This window comes from Peromyscus maniculatus, chromosome 10, assembly GCF_049852395.1.
Source record: "Peromyscus maniculatus bairdii isolate BWxNUB_F1_BW_parent chromosome 10, HU_Pman_BW_mat_3.1, whole genome shotgun sequence".
Lineage (NCBI taxonomy): Eukaryota > Metazoa > Chordata > Mammalia > Rodentia > Cricetidae > Peromyscus > Peromyscus maniculatus.
The window spans coordinates 40,771,787-40,788,189 of record NC_134861.1 but is presented as its reverse complement, the minus strand read 5'-3'; the positions used below and the strand labels follow the sequence as shown (position 1 = coordinate 40,788,189).

The 16,403-nt window shown below is 43.8% G+C and overlaps 1 protein-coding gene across 21 annotated transcripts in view; it reads left to right on the top strand.

The window, feature by feature from the left end:
- Window positions 1-16,403, top strand: part of Prom1 (prominin 1) — a 118,293-nt gene that overhangs the window by 56,143 nt on the left and 45,747 nt on the right. For 15 of the 21 annotated variants that reach the window (XR_013042878.1, XM_076546238.1, XM_076546249.1 and 12 more), the window contains exons 4-5: window positions 5,979-6,184; window positions 15,124-15,244. Coding sequence is in view for 20 of the 21 variants with exons in the window: in XM_076546238.1 (XP_076402353.1) it covers window positions 5,979-6,184; window positions 15,124-15,244 (327 nt within the window). In the remaining variant the exon portion in view is untranslated. Of the gene's footprint in view, window positions 1-2,738; window positions 2,766-5,978; window positions 6,185-15,123; window positions 15,245-16,403 lie in introns of all 21 variants that reach the window. The other 6 variants (XM_042285951.2, XM_042285948.2, XM_042285949.2 and 3 more) reach the window with 1 other exon arrangement.

Here is a 16,403-nt window from a genome sequence, read left to right as displayed (position 1 = left end):
ATCTTGGAGGGCATTTAGAAGAGAGTGTGCTGCAGGAATCATTGGGTTTTACTGTCTGTAATAGGCTCTGGTCAGTATCTGTCATGAACATCAGCTCATCCAGAACACGATGAAGCACTGATGGAAGGGTCACCCTCGTGTCACTTGCTGCCATTTACCTTCTAGTTTTTTTCAAAAGTGTCACCAAGTTCTACTCTCTGCTCATCCTCCCCATCAGGTCATTGAGATTCAGTGTGGCGTTAGTAGCAATACTGTGATGTTCCCTGGAGATTTTGATACTGTTCTTCAGGGCAGGCTGGTTACTGGTATTTTTAAAAACTCCCTAGATGGTTATAATGGGCAATTGAGTAGAGAATAATAGGACACCACCGTGTAGAATCAGGATTTTAACTGCTATATAACTTAGAAATAAATGTATCCTATATGACAGCTAATTTGGAAAGAGACCGGTGAAAATTCACCCATCCAAGTCCATATAGGTGTTTGTTGTTACCCTGTCAAATAGATCAGGCAAGCTGACTCTTGAGTTGGAGGAATTACAAAAGAGTTAGCCATTTGTTATAGCTCGTAGGTAGAGTGGCCTTCCTACATCCAGTGTGACCAGCCACAATAACCAAGTGAGGATGGATTTCCTCAAATTACTCAGTTGTAATCACCACATGAGGTGTAGTGGGTAGCCATTCCAGCTTTGATCTGGAAATTCCAACCCCCATTGAGGCTTCCATAACTGTCACACCTACAAAGCGGGGCGAAGGGAGGGCCGGGAGACCCAAGATCTGGATGGGCCAGCATGCTCTCTCTGTTCCTGGACCCTAGATGGTGGAGGTTGACTAAGCAGAGCTCCAGAGAACACTGCTGGACTTCAATACATCTTCCCCAGACCCCACAACCTACCTTTCCCTTTTTTGTAAGTTACCCACTAAATAAATCTTCCTTTTAACTATGTGGAGTGGCCATAATAATTTCACCAATAATGAGGGCTCCCTTAAAATACAGGTACCTGGCCTTCCCCAGACCTGGACTCATGTACTATAAGGGAAGAGAAGCCTGGAAATTAGTTACATTGAGAGATCCTTGTGGTTGGTAGATAAGTGGGTGGTGTCAAGCTTGTAGACTCACCCAGGAAGACAGAATAGGACTTGTCAGGATGCTCAGGTGACCCTTGGGGACATGTACATCTGAACTGTCCTAACCACTAACATTTTCAGTGCTTTGTTTAAAAACTATTAGAAAGCCGGGCGGTGGTGGCGCACGTCTTTAATCCCAGCACTAGGGAGGCAGAGGCAGGCGGATCTCTGTGAGTTCGAGGCCAGCCTGGGCTACCAAGTGAGTTCCAGGAAAGGCGCAAAGCTACACAGAGAAACCCTGTCTTGAAAAACCAAAAAAAAAAAAAAAAAAAAACTATTAGAATCATGAGCATTGTTCTTTCAAAGCTGTGAAGGTCTGTTCCAGGTAAGGAACAGTTGGCATATCTTCAGATTTCCAAACCGGAGAACTTCAGAATGGTGAACTGGAGACGGACAGAGCCACCTCATTTTATTGTGCCACAGATGACATTTAGAAACAATAGCAACTTTCTTCCCCTTCTCACAGGTGACCAAAAGGGATAGGCTAAACTGAGCAAATTCAGCCTGAGGAAAACTTCACTGAGCTCTGCTTTATTCTCCTCTCATCACTGTGGGTTAGCTCATCTTCACCGACTGGCCCCCATCTCTGGACCACACAGAAGAGTCTCTGGTCCTGCGCTGTGGCTTTTATTCCATTAACACATCAGTTGGTTTAGTTTTGGTTGCATGGGCTTGCTCTCTAGGAGGTAATATGATAGGAGATGGCTATATGGCAGTCATTTCTTCTAAGTGGAGCATGTTATTCCAAATGGCAAGTTCAGGGCTACAAGGTAGTGTGAAAGACGATATATAATGTCCAGACTTCCTGGAGGAGGCAGCATCTAGGCTGAAACTTGACTTTCATCCAGGGAGTGATGGATGACCTGAGTAGGGAGTCAACCTGGGCAGTCAGAGTGAGGAGGGAAGAGAGGAAATGATTTGACAGAGTGATGACAACCGACTTAGAATGGCCAAGAAGAATGAGGACATGAAGCCAAGATTGGGTAATAAAGGACCATGCTGGGAAGTTTGCCTTAGAAATGGCACACCGTTAATCCCAGCACTCTGGAGGCAGAGATAGGCGGAGCCCTGTAAGTTCTTTGAGGCCAGCCTGGTCTACAAAGCAAGGTCGAGGACAGCCAGGGCTATTCAGAGAAACCTGTCTACAAAAAACAAAAGAGAGAAAGAAAGAGACAGCAGAACTTCATTGGATGTTATTAAACAAGGAAATAACACTTTCAGATTTCCTTCTGGAGGGGACCCTTTGGAAGAGCTCTCTTTGGCTCTTGGACTCTAGGCAGCTCTCATGACCTGCTTCAAGAAGATCGTACAGCAAGCGTGTGAGCATCTATAACTGCCCTGTGATTTCCTTTTCCCTAACTGATGATCATATTGACTTCAGACCTTTCAAAAACCCAAATGTGAATTCCAGGACTTGATTCTAATCAAAACACTCATTCTCAAATATACACTCAAGAATCTATATTTCTTCCTCGTGTTGATCCTTCTGTCTTGAATTTTTTTCAGTGTGGAATATGGTTATGGTTAATGACTCATGTGACTTTTCTGTTTTGTTTTGATGCATGCTGCCTCTGCTCCACACAAACTCCTCAACTGCTTTGATTTCCACAGCCAGAAAACATAGTCTTGGCTTTGAAGGTAAACTGCATGCCTCTGTCTGTGCCCTGGTGCTGTTTGTCCTTAGTCGATGTCTGTCCTGTCCCCCTGGTGGCACTTCCTGTTCCTCCCTGGTGTCACCTCTGTGACAGTGCTTAAATTATGTGTTTAGTCTCTGTCTCAGCTAGCATAGGTCATCTTCCCTTTGTCTGATGTCAAGATAATCTACAATGTGCTCAAAGATCATGGCCCATCAAAATTAATTTACAAATTGTCAAACCCTGTGGCTTAGAAATCAACTCTGATAACATCCTAAGGCTGGGAATATAGTTCAGTGGTAGAGGACTCAACTCTATAGTTAATTGCTGTCTATTGAATATTGACTGTGAGCTGTGGTTTTCACTTTGAATCTGTGACTGTTCATTCCTCATGCCTGTTGATGGGCACTTCCTAGTGTAAGGGGACAAGCAGCTCCCAGAGGATGTAACTGGTTTCTGTCTTAGTGCTCTCTACCAAGGCATCCCGTTTGCCTCCGGCGGTCTTGTCAGACCCCAACAGGGCTGCTGTCTGCACAGCAGGCCATATAAGAGGAGAGACAGGCATTGAGGCAAGGAAGGCAACTGTTGAGAGCCAGCTAGATGGGAGGGTGGCCAGTTTGTCACCAATTTCATTTTGCTGGAAATTCAGGGGTCATCATAGGGGCAGTTGATAGGGGTTCACTGACTCGTGGATGACTTCCCACAGCAGGTGGCCAGAGGGTACACACGATCAGATCACAGTCTTCTATCAGGAGAGGCTCTTTGTTCTGCCGACGTGGAGAACAAAGGTCATTGTTTCCTTCAGCTGTTTTTTGTCGCTGCTCTAGTACACAGTGGACAGGCTAGAGGGAGTGGTGGCCCTGGGCTCCCTTTTTGATTGTCACTCTCATGGTGACGCAAGGAAACATACATCATCCGATTGTGGAAAGCTAAAGTGAGGGGGTTAAACAGGAAGCTGGATGTGAGGGCAGGCCTCAGTGCATGCCTGCAGGAACAAGGCTCGCATCTGCTTTTCTCCCTTCATTTTAACTCCTACCTCAGCCATTGATATCTTGCTTGTTCCTCAAGTGTCAACCTGTGATTTTCCGCCATCCTGTAGAAATGTGAGGGACTTGGGGCTGAGGGTGTAGCTCAGTCGGGAGAGTACTTGCCTAGCATTCATGAATCCATGGGTTCCATCCTCAATTCCATCCACAGAAATTAGGCACGCGATACATACTTACAATTGAAGTCCCCAGGAGGTGGAGGCAGGAGGACCATTCATTACTTCTGAGAGGCACCTGGGATACAGGGAACTTTGTGTCAAAATAAGAGAAAACAAAAGGGGAGTGGGCAAACAAACAAAAGAAATGTGAGTGACTTTGGGCGTGAATGGGAATGAGAGATTAGTTCATCCTCCAGGACACTGTTCCTCATACCCCAAGAACAAGCTAGCACAGAGAATGGAAATGTATTAGGGTCTAATGAGTCTATATGGATACTGTGCTGGGTCTCGGGAACTCAGGACCAGTGTGGACACAGGCTGCCAAGCCTGTACTCACCAGATCTGCCTCGTGGATGCCATAGAAAGCTCCGCCTGCTAGTGCCTGGTGATTGCCTGGGCACTCGCTCTTTAATCATACACTGTCTCTAGTTTTCCCAATGACCTGATAGGAGCCATACTGTTACTCCCAGTGTCTGCACACAAAAGCTAAATGCCTTGTGCTTGATTCATCAGAATGTCTAGACTTTGTTCAAACTTTGGATTATTTATTTATTTATTTATTTTTGGATTCCCCCAATTTTTTATAAATGATTGATTGCTTGATTTTTTTCCAACCAGATCATAGTTTCCCCTCCCTCCCTCCCTCCTCTCTTCCCAGTTTTTCTCCCCTCCCTTCCCCCCATCCACTCCTTCTCCTTTCTCTTCAGAAAAGTGCAGGCCTCCCATATATATCAGCCAGCCATGGCATATTAAGTTGCAGTGAGACTAGGCACCTCCTACCCTATTAAGGCTGGACAAGGCAACCCAGTAGGAGGGAAGGGTCCCAAAAGCTGGTAAAAGAGTCAGAGACAGCCCCTGCTCCCTCTGTTAGGAGTCCCACAAGAGGACCAAGCTATACAACTGTAGCATATATGCGGAGGGCCTAGGTCAGTCCCATGCAAGTTCTCTGGTTGGCAGTTGTCTCCGTGAGCCCCTGTGAGCCCAAGTAAGTTGATTCTGTGGGTTTTCTTGTGGTGTCCTTGGCCCATCTGGATCCCATAATCCTTCCTTCTCCCTTTCCACAAGATTCCCCAAGTTCCACCTACTGTTTGGCTGTGGGTCTCTGCATCTGTTTCCATCAGTTGCTAGGTGAAGCTTCTCTGATGACAGTTGGGCTAGGCAACAATCTATGAGTATAGCGGAATATCATTAGGTATCATTTCACTGACTCTTTTTTTTTCTTTTTTGCCAATCATGTTTGGTTCTATCCTAGGTCTCTGGGCTGCCCAACCTCTGGGTCCTGGCCCTCCAGGCACTGTCAGGGGTGGGTTCACTCTCATAGTAAGGATCTCAAGCTGCATCAGTCATTGGTTGGCCATTCCCATAATTTCTGTGCCACTTTTGTCCCAGCATATCTTATATTCTTTTATAAACATCGAGATTGTCACTAATCAGTCCCTTCCAACATGGCTCAAATCGTAATCTCTATTTGTCTGTCTTCTTGATGTAAAGGATCCTGTATTTGTATGACTTGCTATGCGGAGCTATTTATATATATATATATATATATATATATATATATATATATATATATATATATATATATTTATTTATTTATTTATTATGTATACAGAGGAGGGTGCCAGATCTCATTACAGATGGTTGTAAGCCACCATGTGGTTGCTGGGAATTGAACTCAGGACCTCTGGAAGAGCAGTCGGTGCTCTTAACCTCTGAGCCATCTTTCCAGCCCCGCGGAGCTATTTTTTTAAACCATCTGGAAAACAAAATGCCTTTGAAGTTGAAAGTAAACCATTTCCCATTTGACCTTGCCCTTAGGTAACTTCCAGGCAATTGAAAGGAATATTAAACTCTTGGCCAGCATTCTAGTAACTCAGTACTCCACTTCCTTCAGCACAGAGCACTTCTAACTGGAAAAAAACACATAAAGGCATGCATGTTGGGGCACTCACTGCTGTGGCATGTCCTTTCTGTTTCGTGTGACATGTGCTGTGTCTTCCCTTTGCTTTGCAGATGGTCTACTATGAGATCGGAGTTCTTATCTGCGCCATCCTGGGACTGCTGTTCATTGTCCTCATGCCTCTGGTGGGCTACTTCTTCTGTATGTGCCGTTGCAGTAACAAATGCGGCGGGGAAATGCACCAGCGGCAGAAGCGCAATGAGTCGTGCCGGAGGAAATTCTTGGCCATTTCGCTCCTGTTGATTTGTCTGCTCATGAGGCAAGTCAAGTCTTGGATCATAGCCATTGGGGTGATGCAAGGCAATGGGGGATGTCTCTTTTACCTTAAAGTCCACGAGTTTGTTTTACTCTTCTTCTTTTCTTCCTCCTCCTCCTCCATTTTTTTTTTTGTCCAGATAGGTTCTCACTATATAGTTCTGGCTGTCCTGGAACTCACTGTGTAGACCAGTCTGGCCTTGAACTCACAGAGATCCACTGCCTCTGCTTCCCAAAGTGCTGGAATTAAAGGCATAAAGATATGCAACAGTACACCCAGCCTCCCCCTACACCCAGCCTCCCCCCACCACTGCCCCCCACAGGAACCCATTACATAGTTTAGGCTAACCTTGAATTTACATATAGTAAGGATTGCAAAAGTCCTGGCTGGGCTTGAACTTCTGATAATGCCTGCTTCGGCTTCCAAGTCCGGGGATACAGGCATGCCCCCACCACACCCCACTAAATTCCTGAGTTTAAAGTGATACAAAACAGAAAGGGACATCAGAGATGACTCACAAAGATGCCACTGTCACTAGAAGTCACCCTGCTCTGGCAGTTGCCCCACCTTATCCCACTTGCTGGCCTTTTGGCAGTTTTCTCTTTTGGAGATATCCTGCTAAATTTTGTATGTGGTCTGTTGGGGACTTGGTTATGGGCACACTGGAATGTGTGGATTCAGGAATGCACATGCCATGACCTTTATGAGGTCCCAGGACAACCCCGGATATAGGCCTTCTCCTTTCGCTGTGTTTGAGACAGGGCCTCTGTGTTGTTTTTCTGCTGAAAAGTCTAGGTTACCTGGCCTACAAGCTTCTAGGGATTCTGATGTCCCCACCTCCCATCTCCCTGTAGGGGTGCTGGGATTACCGATGTTCGTGGTAAATGTCTAGCTTTTATGTGGGGTCTTAGGATTTGAACTCCAGTCCTCATGCTTGTCCGTCAAGTACTTTTTCTCCCTGAGCCATCTCCCCATCCCCTGGTGAACGTAATGGCTGAAAGCGTTCACCTCCCTCTGATCCCTCTGTGGAGGCTGACAGCAGGCAAGCAGGAAGCAGAGCCTCCGCTGGCCAGTTGATGCCAAAGGAATGTTTACAAGTCCCTGTACTCTGTAAATTTGTGAAGGTTGTTGAACATAAAGAACTTCCTAGTCATTTCGAAACCTGCTTTTCTTGAATTTGGTTTTTGTTTGCTCCTGCTTGTGAAGTTTAGAATCCCTTCATGATCCAGGATGTTCTGTGTAGTTACTGCTGTTGACAGAAGTTTCCAGCTGATGAGCAGACCAGAAACACACGTGCCTTTAAGATGAGGCTGTTCTGTTGCATCCACATCCATTCCCCAGCTGAGGAATGCTCATCATGCCATGGGCCCCTTATTATGATCTTTTACTATTGTTCCACAGTTCTTCAATGCATGTCTTTTTTAGACTTCTTTTAAAATTACATTTGAATTTATTTTGTGTGTATGTGATGCACGTGCATGCACCTGCGGATGAGGGGGAGGGGCGGGGGGGGGGGGCGAGTGTATGCATGGGGAGGTTAGAGGCCAACTCCCAAGAGTCTGTTCTCTGATTCCACCGTGTGCATGCTGAGGATCAAACTCAGATTATCAGGCTTGTCAGTAAGTGCCTTTACCCACTGAGCCATTTTACATGACCTCAGTATTTCGTACACTAAAAGAAGTCAAGTGCCATGTGCACAATGCTGAACCTGATGGGTACAGTCCCAACAAGGCTTAGCAGTAAGTATTCTACTTGACTTTTTTTTTTTTTTTTTCTTCTGGAGCTGAGGATAGAACCCAGGGCCTTGCGCTTGCTAGGCAAGAGCTCTACCACTGAGCTAAATCTCCAACCCTCTACTTGACTTTCTAAAAACACTACATCTCCTCAGCAGCTGGAAGATGTTTTCAGTCTAACAATGTATGTGATAATTGGGACTTCAAGCACAAAACAGCAAGTCCTACACTTGAAGTTCTGGATCCAAACCCAGAGGGAAGTGCTTAAGTGTGGCCCCTGGGAAAGGCCTGGCCAAGATGCATGGCTTACAAACATACCCACCAAAGACTCACAGATACAGATCTGTCTCCAAGAGCTATGACAAGGAAAAGCAATTCGCAGATCCGGTAATGCTGATAAAAATAGAAGGAGGGGAGTACAAAACGCTTTTGTTTGATTGTTCATTTGTTTTTGAGATGGGGTTTCTCTACATAGCCCTAGCTATCCTGGAACTCACTATGTAGACCAAGCTGTCCTCAAATATCCACCTGCCTGTGCTGGGATCAAAAGCATGTGCCACCACACCCTGCAAAACACCTTTTTTTTTTTTAATATTTGAAAAAATATGTGAAATGATTGACAGAAAGCCATGGCTGCTCTGGAAAAGAAATCGAAGGTTGCTGGGCAGGTGGATGGAGCTGAAGTCAGCTGCTTGGCTCCTGAGTTACTGTCCCAGGCCAGGTGTCACCTAGTGAATTAGTTGAAATGTGAACAACAAAGAATCCCCATCCCCAGCAAGAAAGTCAGTTCATTACCTCTTGTCCCAGAGGAGTGACAGTTGAATCAAAGACAGGGCTTCACTGAACATGGTGGAAGTGTAGACATTGACTGTACATTAATGTGTGCACGAACAGGACCCAAATATGTGTGCTGTCACTGAACACAGTGGAAATGTAGACATTGACCCTATATTAATGTGTGCATAAACAGGACCCAAATATGTGTGCTAGTAGCTTCCTCCAGTCAGCTACCCAGAGGAATCCTTACCTTTTTTGCTTGTACCTTAAGTGTAGACATCTCTTCTCCATCTCCGACTTTTTCTGCTCTTGTCTGTCTTTCTCACACATAACTCAAAATCTATTCTTTCTCCTGTAATCCCTGATGTGTCTGTTTCTCCCTACTTCCCTTTGGAGCCTTCTCAGGAATGGGTAGACCCAGCAGCCCAGGCCCTAGCTAGTTAGCAAAGGAATGTGAGTCAAGGCCTCTAGACTTCTCAGGCTCAGCAGGCGTTCACTAGCATTTCCTGGGAGCTGGAGACAACACACTTCCTGCAGCCACAGACATGGCCAGCATGTTTTTCATCTACACCCCAGACATCAAGGACCAGGCTCAGATCAGGAAGTGCCATTGGAGCACACTGCCTCTCCTCTTAGGATGATTCCCTAGCGAGCAAGCCAATCATTTCTTAAAACACTAATCTTGTGTCTATGAGTGTTTGGCCTGAGATTGTGTCTGTGTACCACGTGTGATTCATGACTAGTACCCACAAAGACCAGAAGAGGACACTGGATCCCTTGGGGCTGGTGTTATAAATGGTTGTGAGCCTGTATGTGGGGTACTGGGATTTAAAAATGCGTCCTCTGGAAGAGCAGCCACCATTCTCAGCCAATGGACCATCTTTCCAGGCCCCCGAAACTAATTGTGTTTTTAGCTTTATGAAAATACATGTCAAAATATTATGAAAATTCTTTATTACACAGATTTATTTATCTACCTTAATAAATATTTGCATATGTATGATGGGATTTCCATTTTTTCAAGTAAACACATATTCTATATTGGATTCCTTTTTTAAGTTAAACTTCTGTTTGTATTTCTATAAATTCCAAAGGCCCTCATTCTGAATCGACTGAGTTACTTACTGTGCTTAAAATACCAAAATATATAAACAGAGCTACAAAGTAAGATATAAACCTAGCTTCCATTTATATATTTGCATATAGCTCAGCTATCTTTATTCCTAACATGCAAATCCATCAAAAAAATCTTGATAGGCTTTTTATTTTAAGTATATATTAGTTTGAAAATTATTTCTTAAGAGTCTCTTAATTCTCTAGTTTCTTACACATTTACTTAATTTTTTTCCAACCCAAAAAAGACATTCAGTCAGATTTCAGAGTTGATCTACTGTTTAAATATTTGACAAATGGGCTAACTTGATTTCATGTTGTACATTAAACTTATTTGTATGAGAGTAGTGGATAGGGTGATTTTTTTTTCTTCTTTAAATAGACAAGAAATTTAAACTCCTTTGCCTGCAACCTCTCAATTTATTATAGCTGCTTTTGACATCTTCTCTTTGAAACCCCTATCAATTTTCATCAGGATTAAATAATTGCTAAATACTGTTGGCAAATAATCAGAACAGCCAGGAAGATTAAGAGCTAGAAGGGGAAATGACCCTTTCTAGATGTATGAAAGTGAAAGCAAGTAAAAATGGGAAGATATCATGTCACCAAAATCAAAGGACTGGGTGAGAGGAGAGGAGCGGATGGAAGTCGCATTAGAAAGGAGACAGAGGGAAGGCGGTGCTGGAGGCAGAGGGAGGGTCCTGCTGGAGGAGTCCTCCCTCTCTCAGCAAGCCTTCTAGCTTCTGCTTCAGCAGGCATTGCACACCATTGATAAACGCTTGCTTCAGCAGGCATTGCACACCATTGATAAACGCTGTTGCTAAGATTGACATCTGAACACTCCCACTTGCCTTTTACAAGACTCAGCTCCATTCATCGATTCTAAACCTTACAGTTTAGTGCAGTCGGTTTTAATATTAATCCCGACCAGTCTGCTTTTCATGCTATTCCTTTGCGTGTTTTTGTTTTTTTTTAATTCTCCTATCATTTTGTTTTTGACGAAGCCATATGTGCTGAGGAGGAAGATTCCCTAGTGTGTAGGGAAGCATGTGAGGTCATGCTTTCTCTGAGCTTTCCCAGAAAGCACTTATGGAATGTGAGAGCCTCGGGACCTGGCCATGTGTTTCTGTGCTTTGTCTGTCTGCGGAGAGTTACATGCCCACTTCTGTAACTGATTCAGCAGATTTATCTTACTCAGAAAAGGCCAGCTTTCCTCTCTGCTCCTTCACATTTATCATTGCTACACTGTCAGAATGCCCAAAAGACTAAAAGGAGGCTGGAAAGATGGCTCAGTGCTTAAGAGTGCTTGCTGCTCTTGCAAAGGACCCAAGTTCAGTTCCCAGCACCCACACTGGGCAGCTCACAACCACCTATAACTCCAGCCTCAGGGGTCCAACACCCGTTTCTGGCCTCTGTGAGCACTGTACTCAGTTGCACACACCAATACACAGACATGTAGGCATACACATAAGTAAAAATAAAGATGAATCTAGAAAGAAAAGAAACAGCAAAACCCAACCATGCCTTGAATTCTGGGAAGGTTCTAGATATCATTGAAAGTTAGCTTTGGTAACGATTACCCTGGTGAATTAAATCAGGCTTGCCTCTGGAAGCTGGCTACCTTCAAAATTTATCTAAGTGTAGGGTATTTTTACCACTCCCAGGCTTGGAGGCTAGAAGATTCTCAGAAAACAAAGCAAAACTAACTAACTAAACTAACTAAACTAACTAACTAACTAACTAACTAACTGACAGAACTATAGCCTGCCTGAACATCTGGAGTCTTTGTTAATGGAAACAAGAGATCTGGTTGCTTAAAATGTAAATAAGTAACATTTAAGAAGAGATGAGCTACCCACTAAAAGCCCTTATTTGGCCTTCACTGGCCAATTTCATGAAAGCCATAGAAACTGATAGGAAAAAAATGCTTCAGATTCTAAAGATTTAGTCTGTAAAATCTCTTAAGTCTCTAAGTATGTATGGGCAGAAATTATTTTCCAGTATGTACAGACAATTTGTAATGCTGTATGTCCTATGAATAAAAATTCCTGTCTTCTGCTCAAAATTTGGAAACATTGTACTATACTACACCAAAGCACCCATTTGGTAGCTTAACAACACTTACAGGTGCTGGAGGAGACAGACTCATTGACATTTTATGGGCTTAGGTCACTTTTTCTCAGTGTCCTTATATTCTAGTCATTGGCTGACGACTGTTAAAATACAGGAAAATTGCTGGGCGTGGGGGCACACACTTTTAATCCCAGCACTCAGGAGGCAGAGGCAGGTGGATTTCTGTGAGTTCAAGGCCAGCCTGATCTACAGAGCTAATTCTAGGACAGCTAGAGCTGTTACACAGATAAACTCTATCTCGAAAAAGCAAAATGACAAACAGAAAAAAAATACAGAAAAATTAATTTATTAGGCTCTAATGTTTGCTTAAAAATACACTGAATATCAGAGAGTGTCCAAATTGACACAAAAAGGAATATTCATTCTCTTTTGTTTAAATGAAAGGTTTAGATTAGAGATCATAATTGGAAACTAGCATTGGTCAATACAGTGAAGTTTTATCAGTTGCTAGTATCTACACACTGGGAGGTTTTATGTAAGAACTCGGGTTTGCAGTGTTTGTAGATGCTGGGAAGTTCCTGCAATAGTTATTGATGGCACTTTGGAGAACTACAGAGGAAATGCTCAGCCAGCCACCTGATATCTCCCAGGTCCCAAGCCACCCTGTTTCCTCTGATGCTTTCTGCCTGACCATGAGGGCCTTTAGACTTGTCATTTTTAAAATTGTTATTATTATTATTTTCATTTTTGTTTGCATGTTTTATTTTCATGCCTAGTGCCTGCAAAAGTCAAATCACCAGAATCTGGAGTTACAGAGCTACCATGTGGGTGCTGGAATTTGAACCTGGGTCCTCTGGAAAAGCAGCCAGCACTAACTGCTGAGCCATCTCTCCAACCCGGGGACTTGTCATTTTTAACTTAAATGAATATAGACATTTACACAGAAAATTTGCTGGGAAAGTCATTGAGTTCATTTGCAAAACTCTGTTTAGCCCAGATTTTTGTTAAAGTTATCGATAACATGATTTTAAGCATCTCTAGCAGGACTTTCTAGAGCTGCGTCCTTGGCAGTCAGCGTTGGACCAAACGGTTGTCTGTCAGTTCTTTGATCTGACTAGTGACCTTGTGAGTAAAGCCTTTATATAATAAAGGTCAAGGATAATTTCTGTTTCCACACTCTGCGTGCACAGCTAGTGTCTAAGCAGGTCAAGTTTAGAATGAACAAAAAGCCCAGTCTTCAACCACTTCCTTCCGGCACCCCTGTCCGGGGACAGACTGCATTCGGTGAAGTTGACAGGGGGTTGTTACCGCCTCCTCTTAAGGACATTGAATTTAGGTAGAAATAAAGACAAGCTTGAGCAGGCATTGTGACACATGCCGTCAGAGATCCCTGTGGGACTTCATCCATGGTGTATGGAGGGGAAGGGTCAAGAGGAAGTGGTGAACTTCCAGGTCACTTGGACTTTTTCTGTGGCCCAATGGGTCTGTGTAGCTCAGTAGAGTGAATGCTGAGATAATTTGGAAATTGTAGGGAGAGAAAGCGAGATTCTCCCAGGGTGAATATCAGGTCTGTTTGGGGGTGATCCTGACTTGTCCCAGCATAGATGTTTAGTTAAATAAAGACCCTGGCACTTTCGTGTGTGTGTGTGTGTGTGTGTGTGTGTGTGTGTGTGTGTGTGTGCAGTCAAGTGTAGGTGAACTTGAAGGCCCTTTGATGCCCTGGAGCTGAAATTGCTGTTTGCTGTGAGCAGCCCAATGTGGATGCTAGGACATGAACTTGGGTCCTCTAGAAGAGCAATAAGTGTTCTTAACTGCTGAGCCATCTCTCCAGCTCCATGCAACAATACTCTTGCAGGGTGAATGCCTGCCCTGGGACTCAGATTTTTTGGTGACAAGGGATTTTTCAATGTAATCTATATGTGAGCGCAAAATTGTAGAAATCGCTTGATAACTTGATAGGCAACTGCATCTTGTTTTTCTTTTCCAAGGTTTGCTTGTTGCTTGCAAAACTGTTCTTAAAACCTATCCACATCCCAGGCTTCTTAGTTACAAAAGTAACAAATTTGGTCTTTTGGATCTGTGTGGAAAACCTTTTGGGCTATTTATTAATTCCTTGCTGCCCTCTAGTGGTCTTATCTAAAAGTATTTTGGGTTTTCACTCCTCTGCCGTTTTTTTTGGGGGGGTTGTTTTGTTTTAATTTTGAGAGAAGGTCCCTGTGCAGTTCAGATTAGCCTGGAACTCTGAGGTCAAATCACCTTGTTCCTTCAAGTGCCAGGGCTACAATGGTACACCACCAAGCGTGGAATTTACTCTTAAAATTTTAATGTTCAGAGGTTCTGCCTCAGCAAATGACTCAATTAGTATAATTTAAATCAAGAGATTGATAGAGGCAAAAAAAATTAGGCATAAGAGCTTTTAATATAGTTAAATTCAGTCTTTTGAGATGAGTGAGAAGGAAGGTTTTAATTCATAGAACGTAGTACTTCATGCAAGATGACTTTGTGAAGGATTTTGGAGTTTCTTATGATGTATATTTTACATAGAGAAAAGTATCCTTTTCATAAGGATAAAATCAAGAACTTCCATGTTGAAAATCCAGCCATGAAAAGAGCACTCAGCCTTCATCACAATAACCATGGCCTTTTTTAGCACCATTATTTGGTTTGGTTTCGTACTTCACATAAACACACAGTGAGTGTGCTGTCCTGTGTGTGCCATGGTTTGTTTCAAAATTGTTACCGTGGGCCTATTTTGTCATAGTGACAGGAAATGAACGTAGGCTTCCTGCAGTGATGCTGAAATACCTTATTTCTTTTCGATCTGGACAATACAGAAACTAACATTCAAATGAAAAGCCACCAGAAAGCCGAGTCCCTCTTGCCATCTCCCTGTTTCCCTCTTCTCTGGGGGTAGCTCAAGTGCATGGAGGTGTTCGTGTGGGCACAGGAGGGCACACACAGGGTATACACACATGTTCCTGACACAGCCTGCAACCTTAGCGACTTTCCTGCTAGCATTTATGTGGGCGCTGTTGATTTGTGAGAGTCATAATGCAGTACTTCATCCTACACCGGGGTCTGTCTTTAGAGAGATCTTAGTCTTCTTCTGTGTCCCCATTTGGGTGGTGTGCTGATGGTAGTCTTAGTGCGCAGGCTGCCGAGGGAGGGGGCAGAAGTGGCCATTCTGCTGAGGTGCCAATGACAGTGAATCTTGGCCAACACTCTTTATTCTTCCTTTCCCTGCAGCCTTGGCATCATGTATGGTTTTGTGGCCAACCACCAGGTAAGGACCCGGATCAAAAGGACCCAGAAACTGGCAGAGAGCAATTACAGAGACTTGCAAATACTCCTGGACGAAACCCCAAAGGTAAAACCCTGCAACCTGCACATTCCATGGTGCCTTGTGTCTGCCTCTCTGAGTCCCTGTGCGTGTTTGGAAGTGCAGCCGAACCTTATAAGAAGCCAGTGAACCCATACGGAAGGGTGCTGCCCTTCGAGGCTGTAGTTGAAGAAACACAGCCAGAGAGCGACTCTCAAAACCTCCGAAGCATAGTATCCATAGCTTCAGGATTTACATGTCTTATTTCGCTTCAATTATTTTATTTTACTTAGGTGTAACAAAATCACAGCACATATAAAAGTATCTGATAACTTTAAGAGTCTCGCTGTGGTGTTTGGTTTTGCTTTTGGTTTGTTGTTGATGTTGTTATCCTTTCTTTTTGGTGGTCTAGTTAACCCATTATATTTCATAGTTACAGTTATGATGGAATGCTTTTGCTTTATGCACAGCTGTTTGTTATCTGTGTAGCTGTGTCAATCTCCTTTGGAAGAACTCTCTCTCTCTCTCTCACACACACACACACACAAACACACACACAGTCCCCCCACATACACACACATGCACACACACACACACACACACACACACACACACACACTCTCACACATACACACACACTCACACACGCACACTCTCTCTTTCTCTCTCTCTCTCATACACACACATGCATGCACGCGCGCGCACACACACACACACACACACACACACACACACACACACAAACACAGGTCATTTTGGAAGAACGCAAACAGAGTGACCGAAGGGCAGTGACCAGAAAGGCCTCTTTCTGTCCGCTTTCTAGGAGTGTGTTGATGTGTTACCTGTTCACAATGTGATTTGGAAAGTATCTGAGCAGGAACTGACTTAAGTGTGTGATGCTCTTGGGTGCTGGCATTAGGAAGAGTCCCCCAGAACCCATGGATCCTTGAACCAGATGTGACCTTCTGGTTGATTCTTTCCCCCAAATTCTGCACATTAAGTGTGTCATGTAGCTGGAAGTTTCAAAAAAGAACCATATAGAGCATTTGGGAAGGTGGCGAGTATACAAACTAGCTCTATGTGGCTTTACAGGGTAGCACAGGGGAATCACTTTTTTCTACACCTTGTAAACAAAAGCTCATAATGTTTTTCATGAAACATCCTGAAGATTCCACAGGAAACGCCCTTTCCACTCCCCAATGCCAAA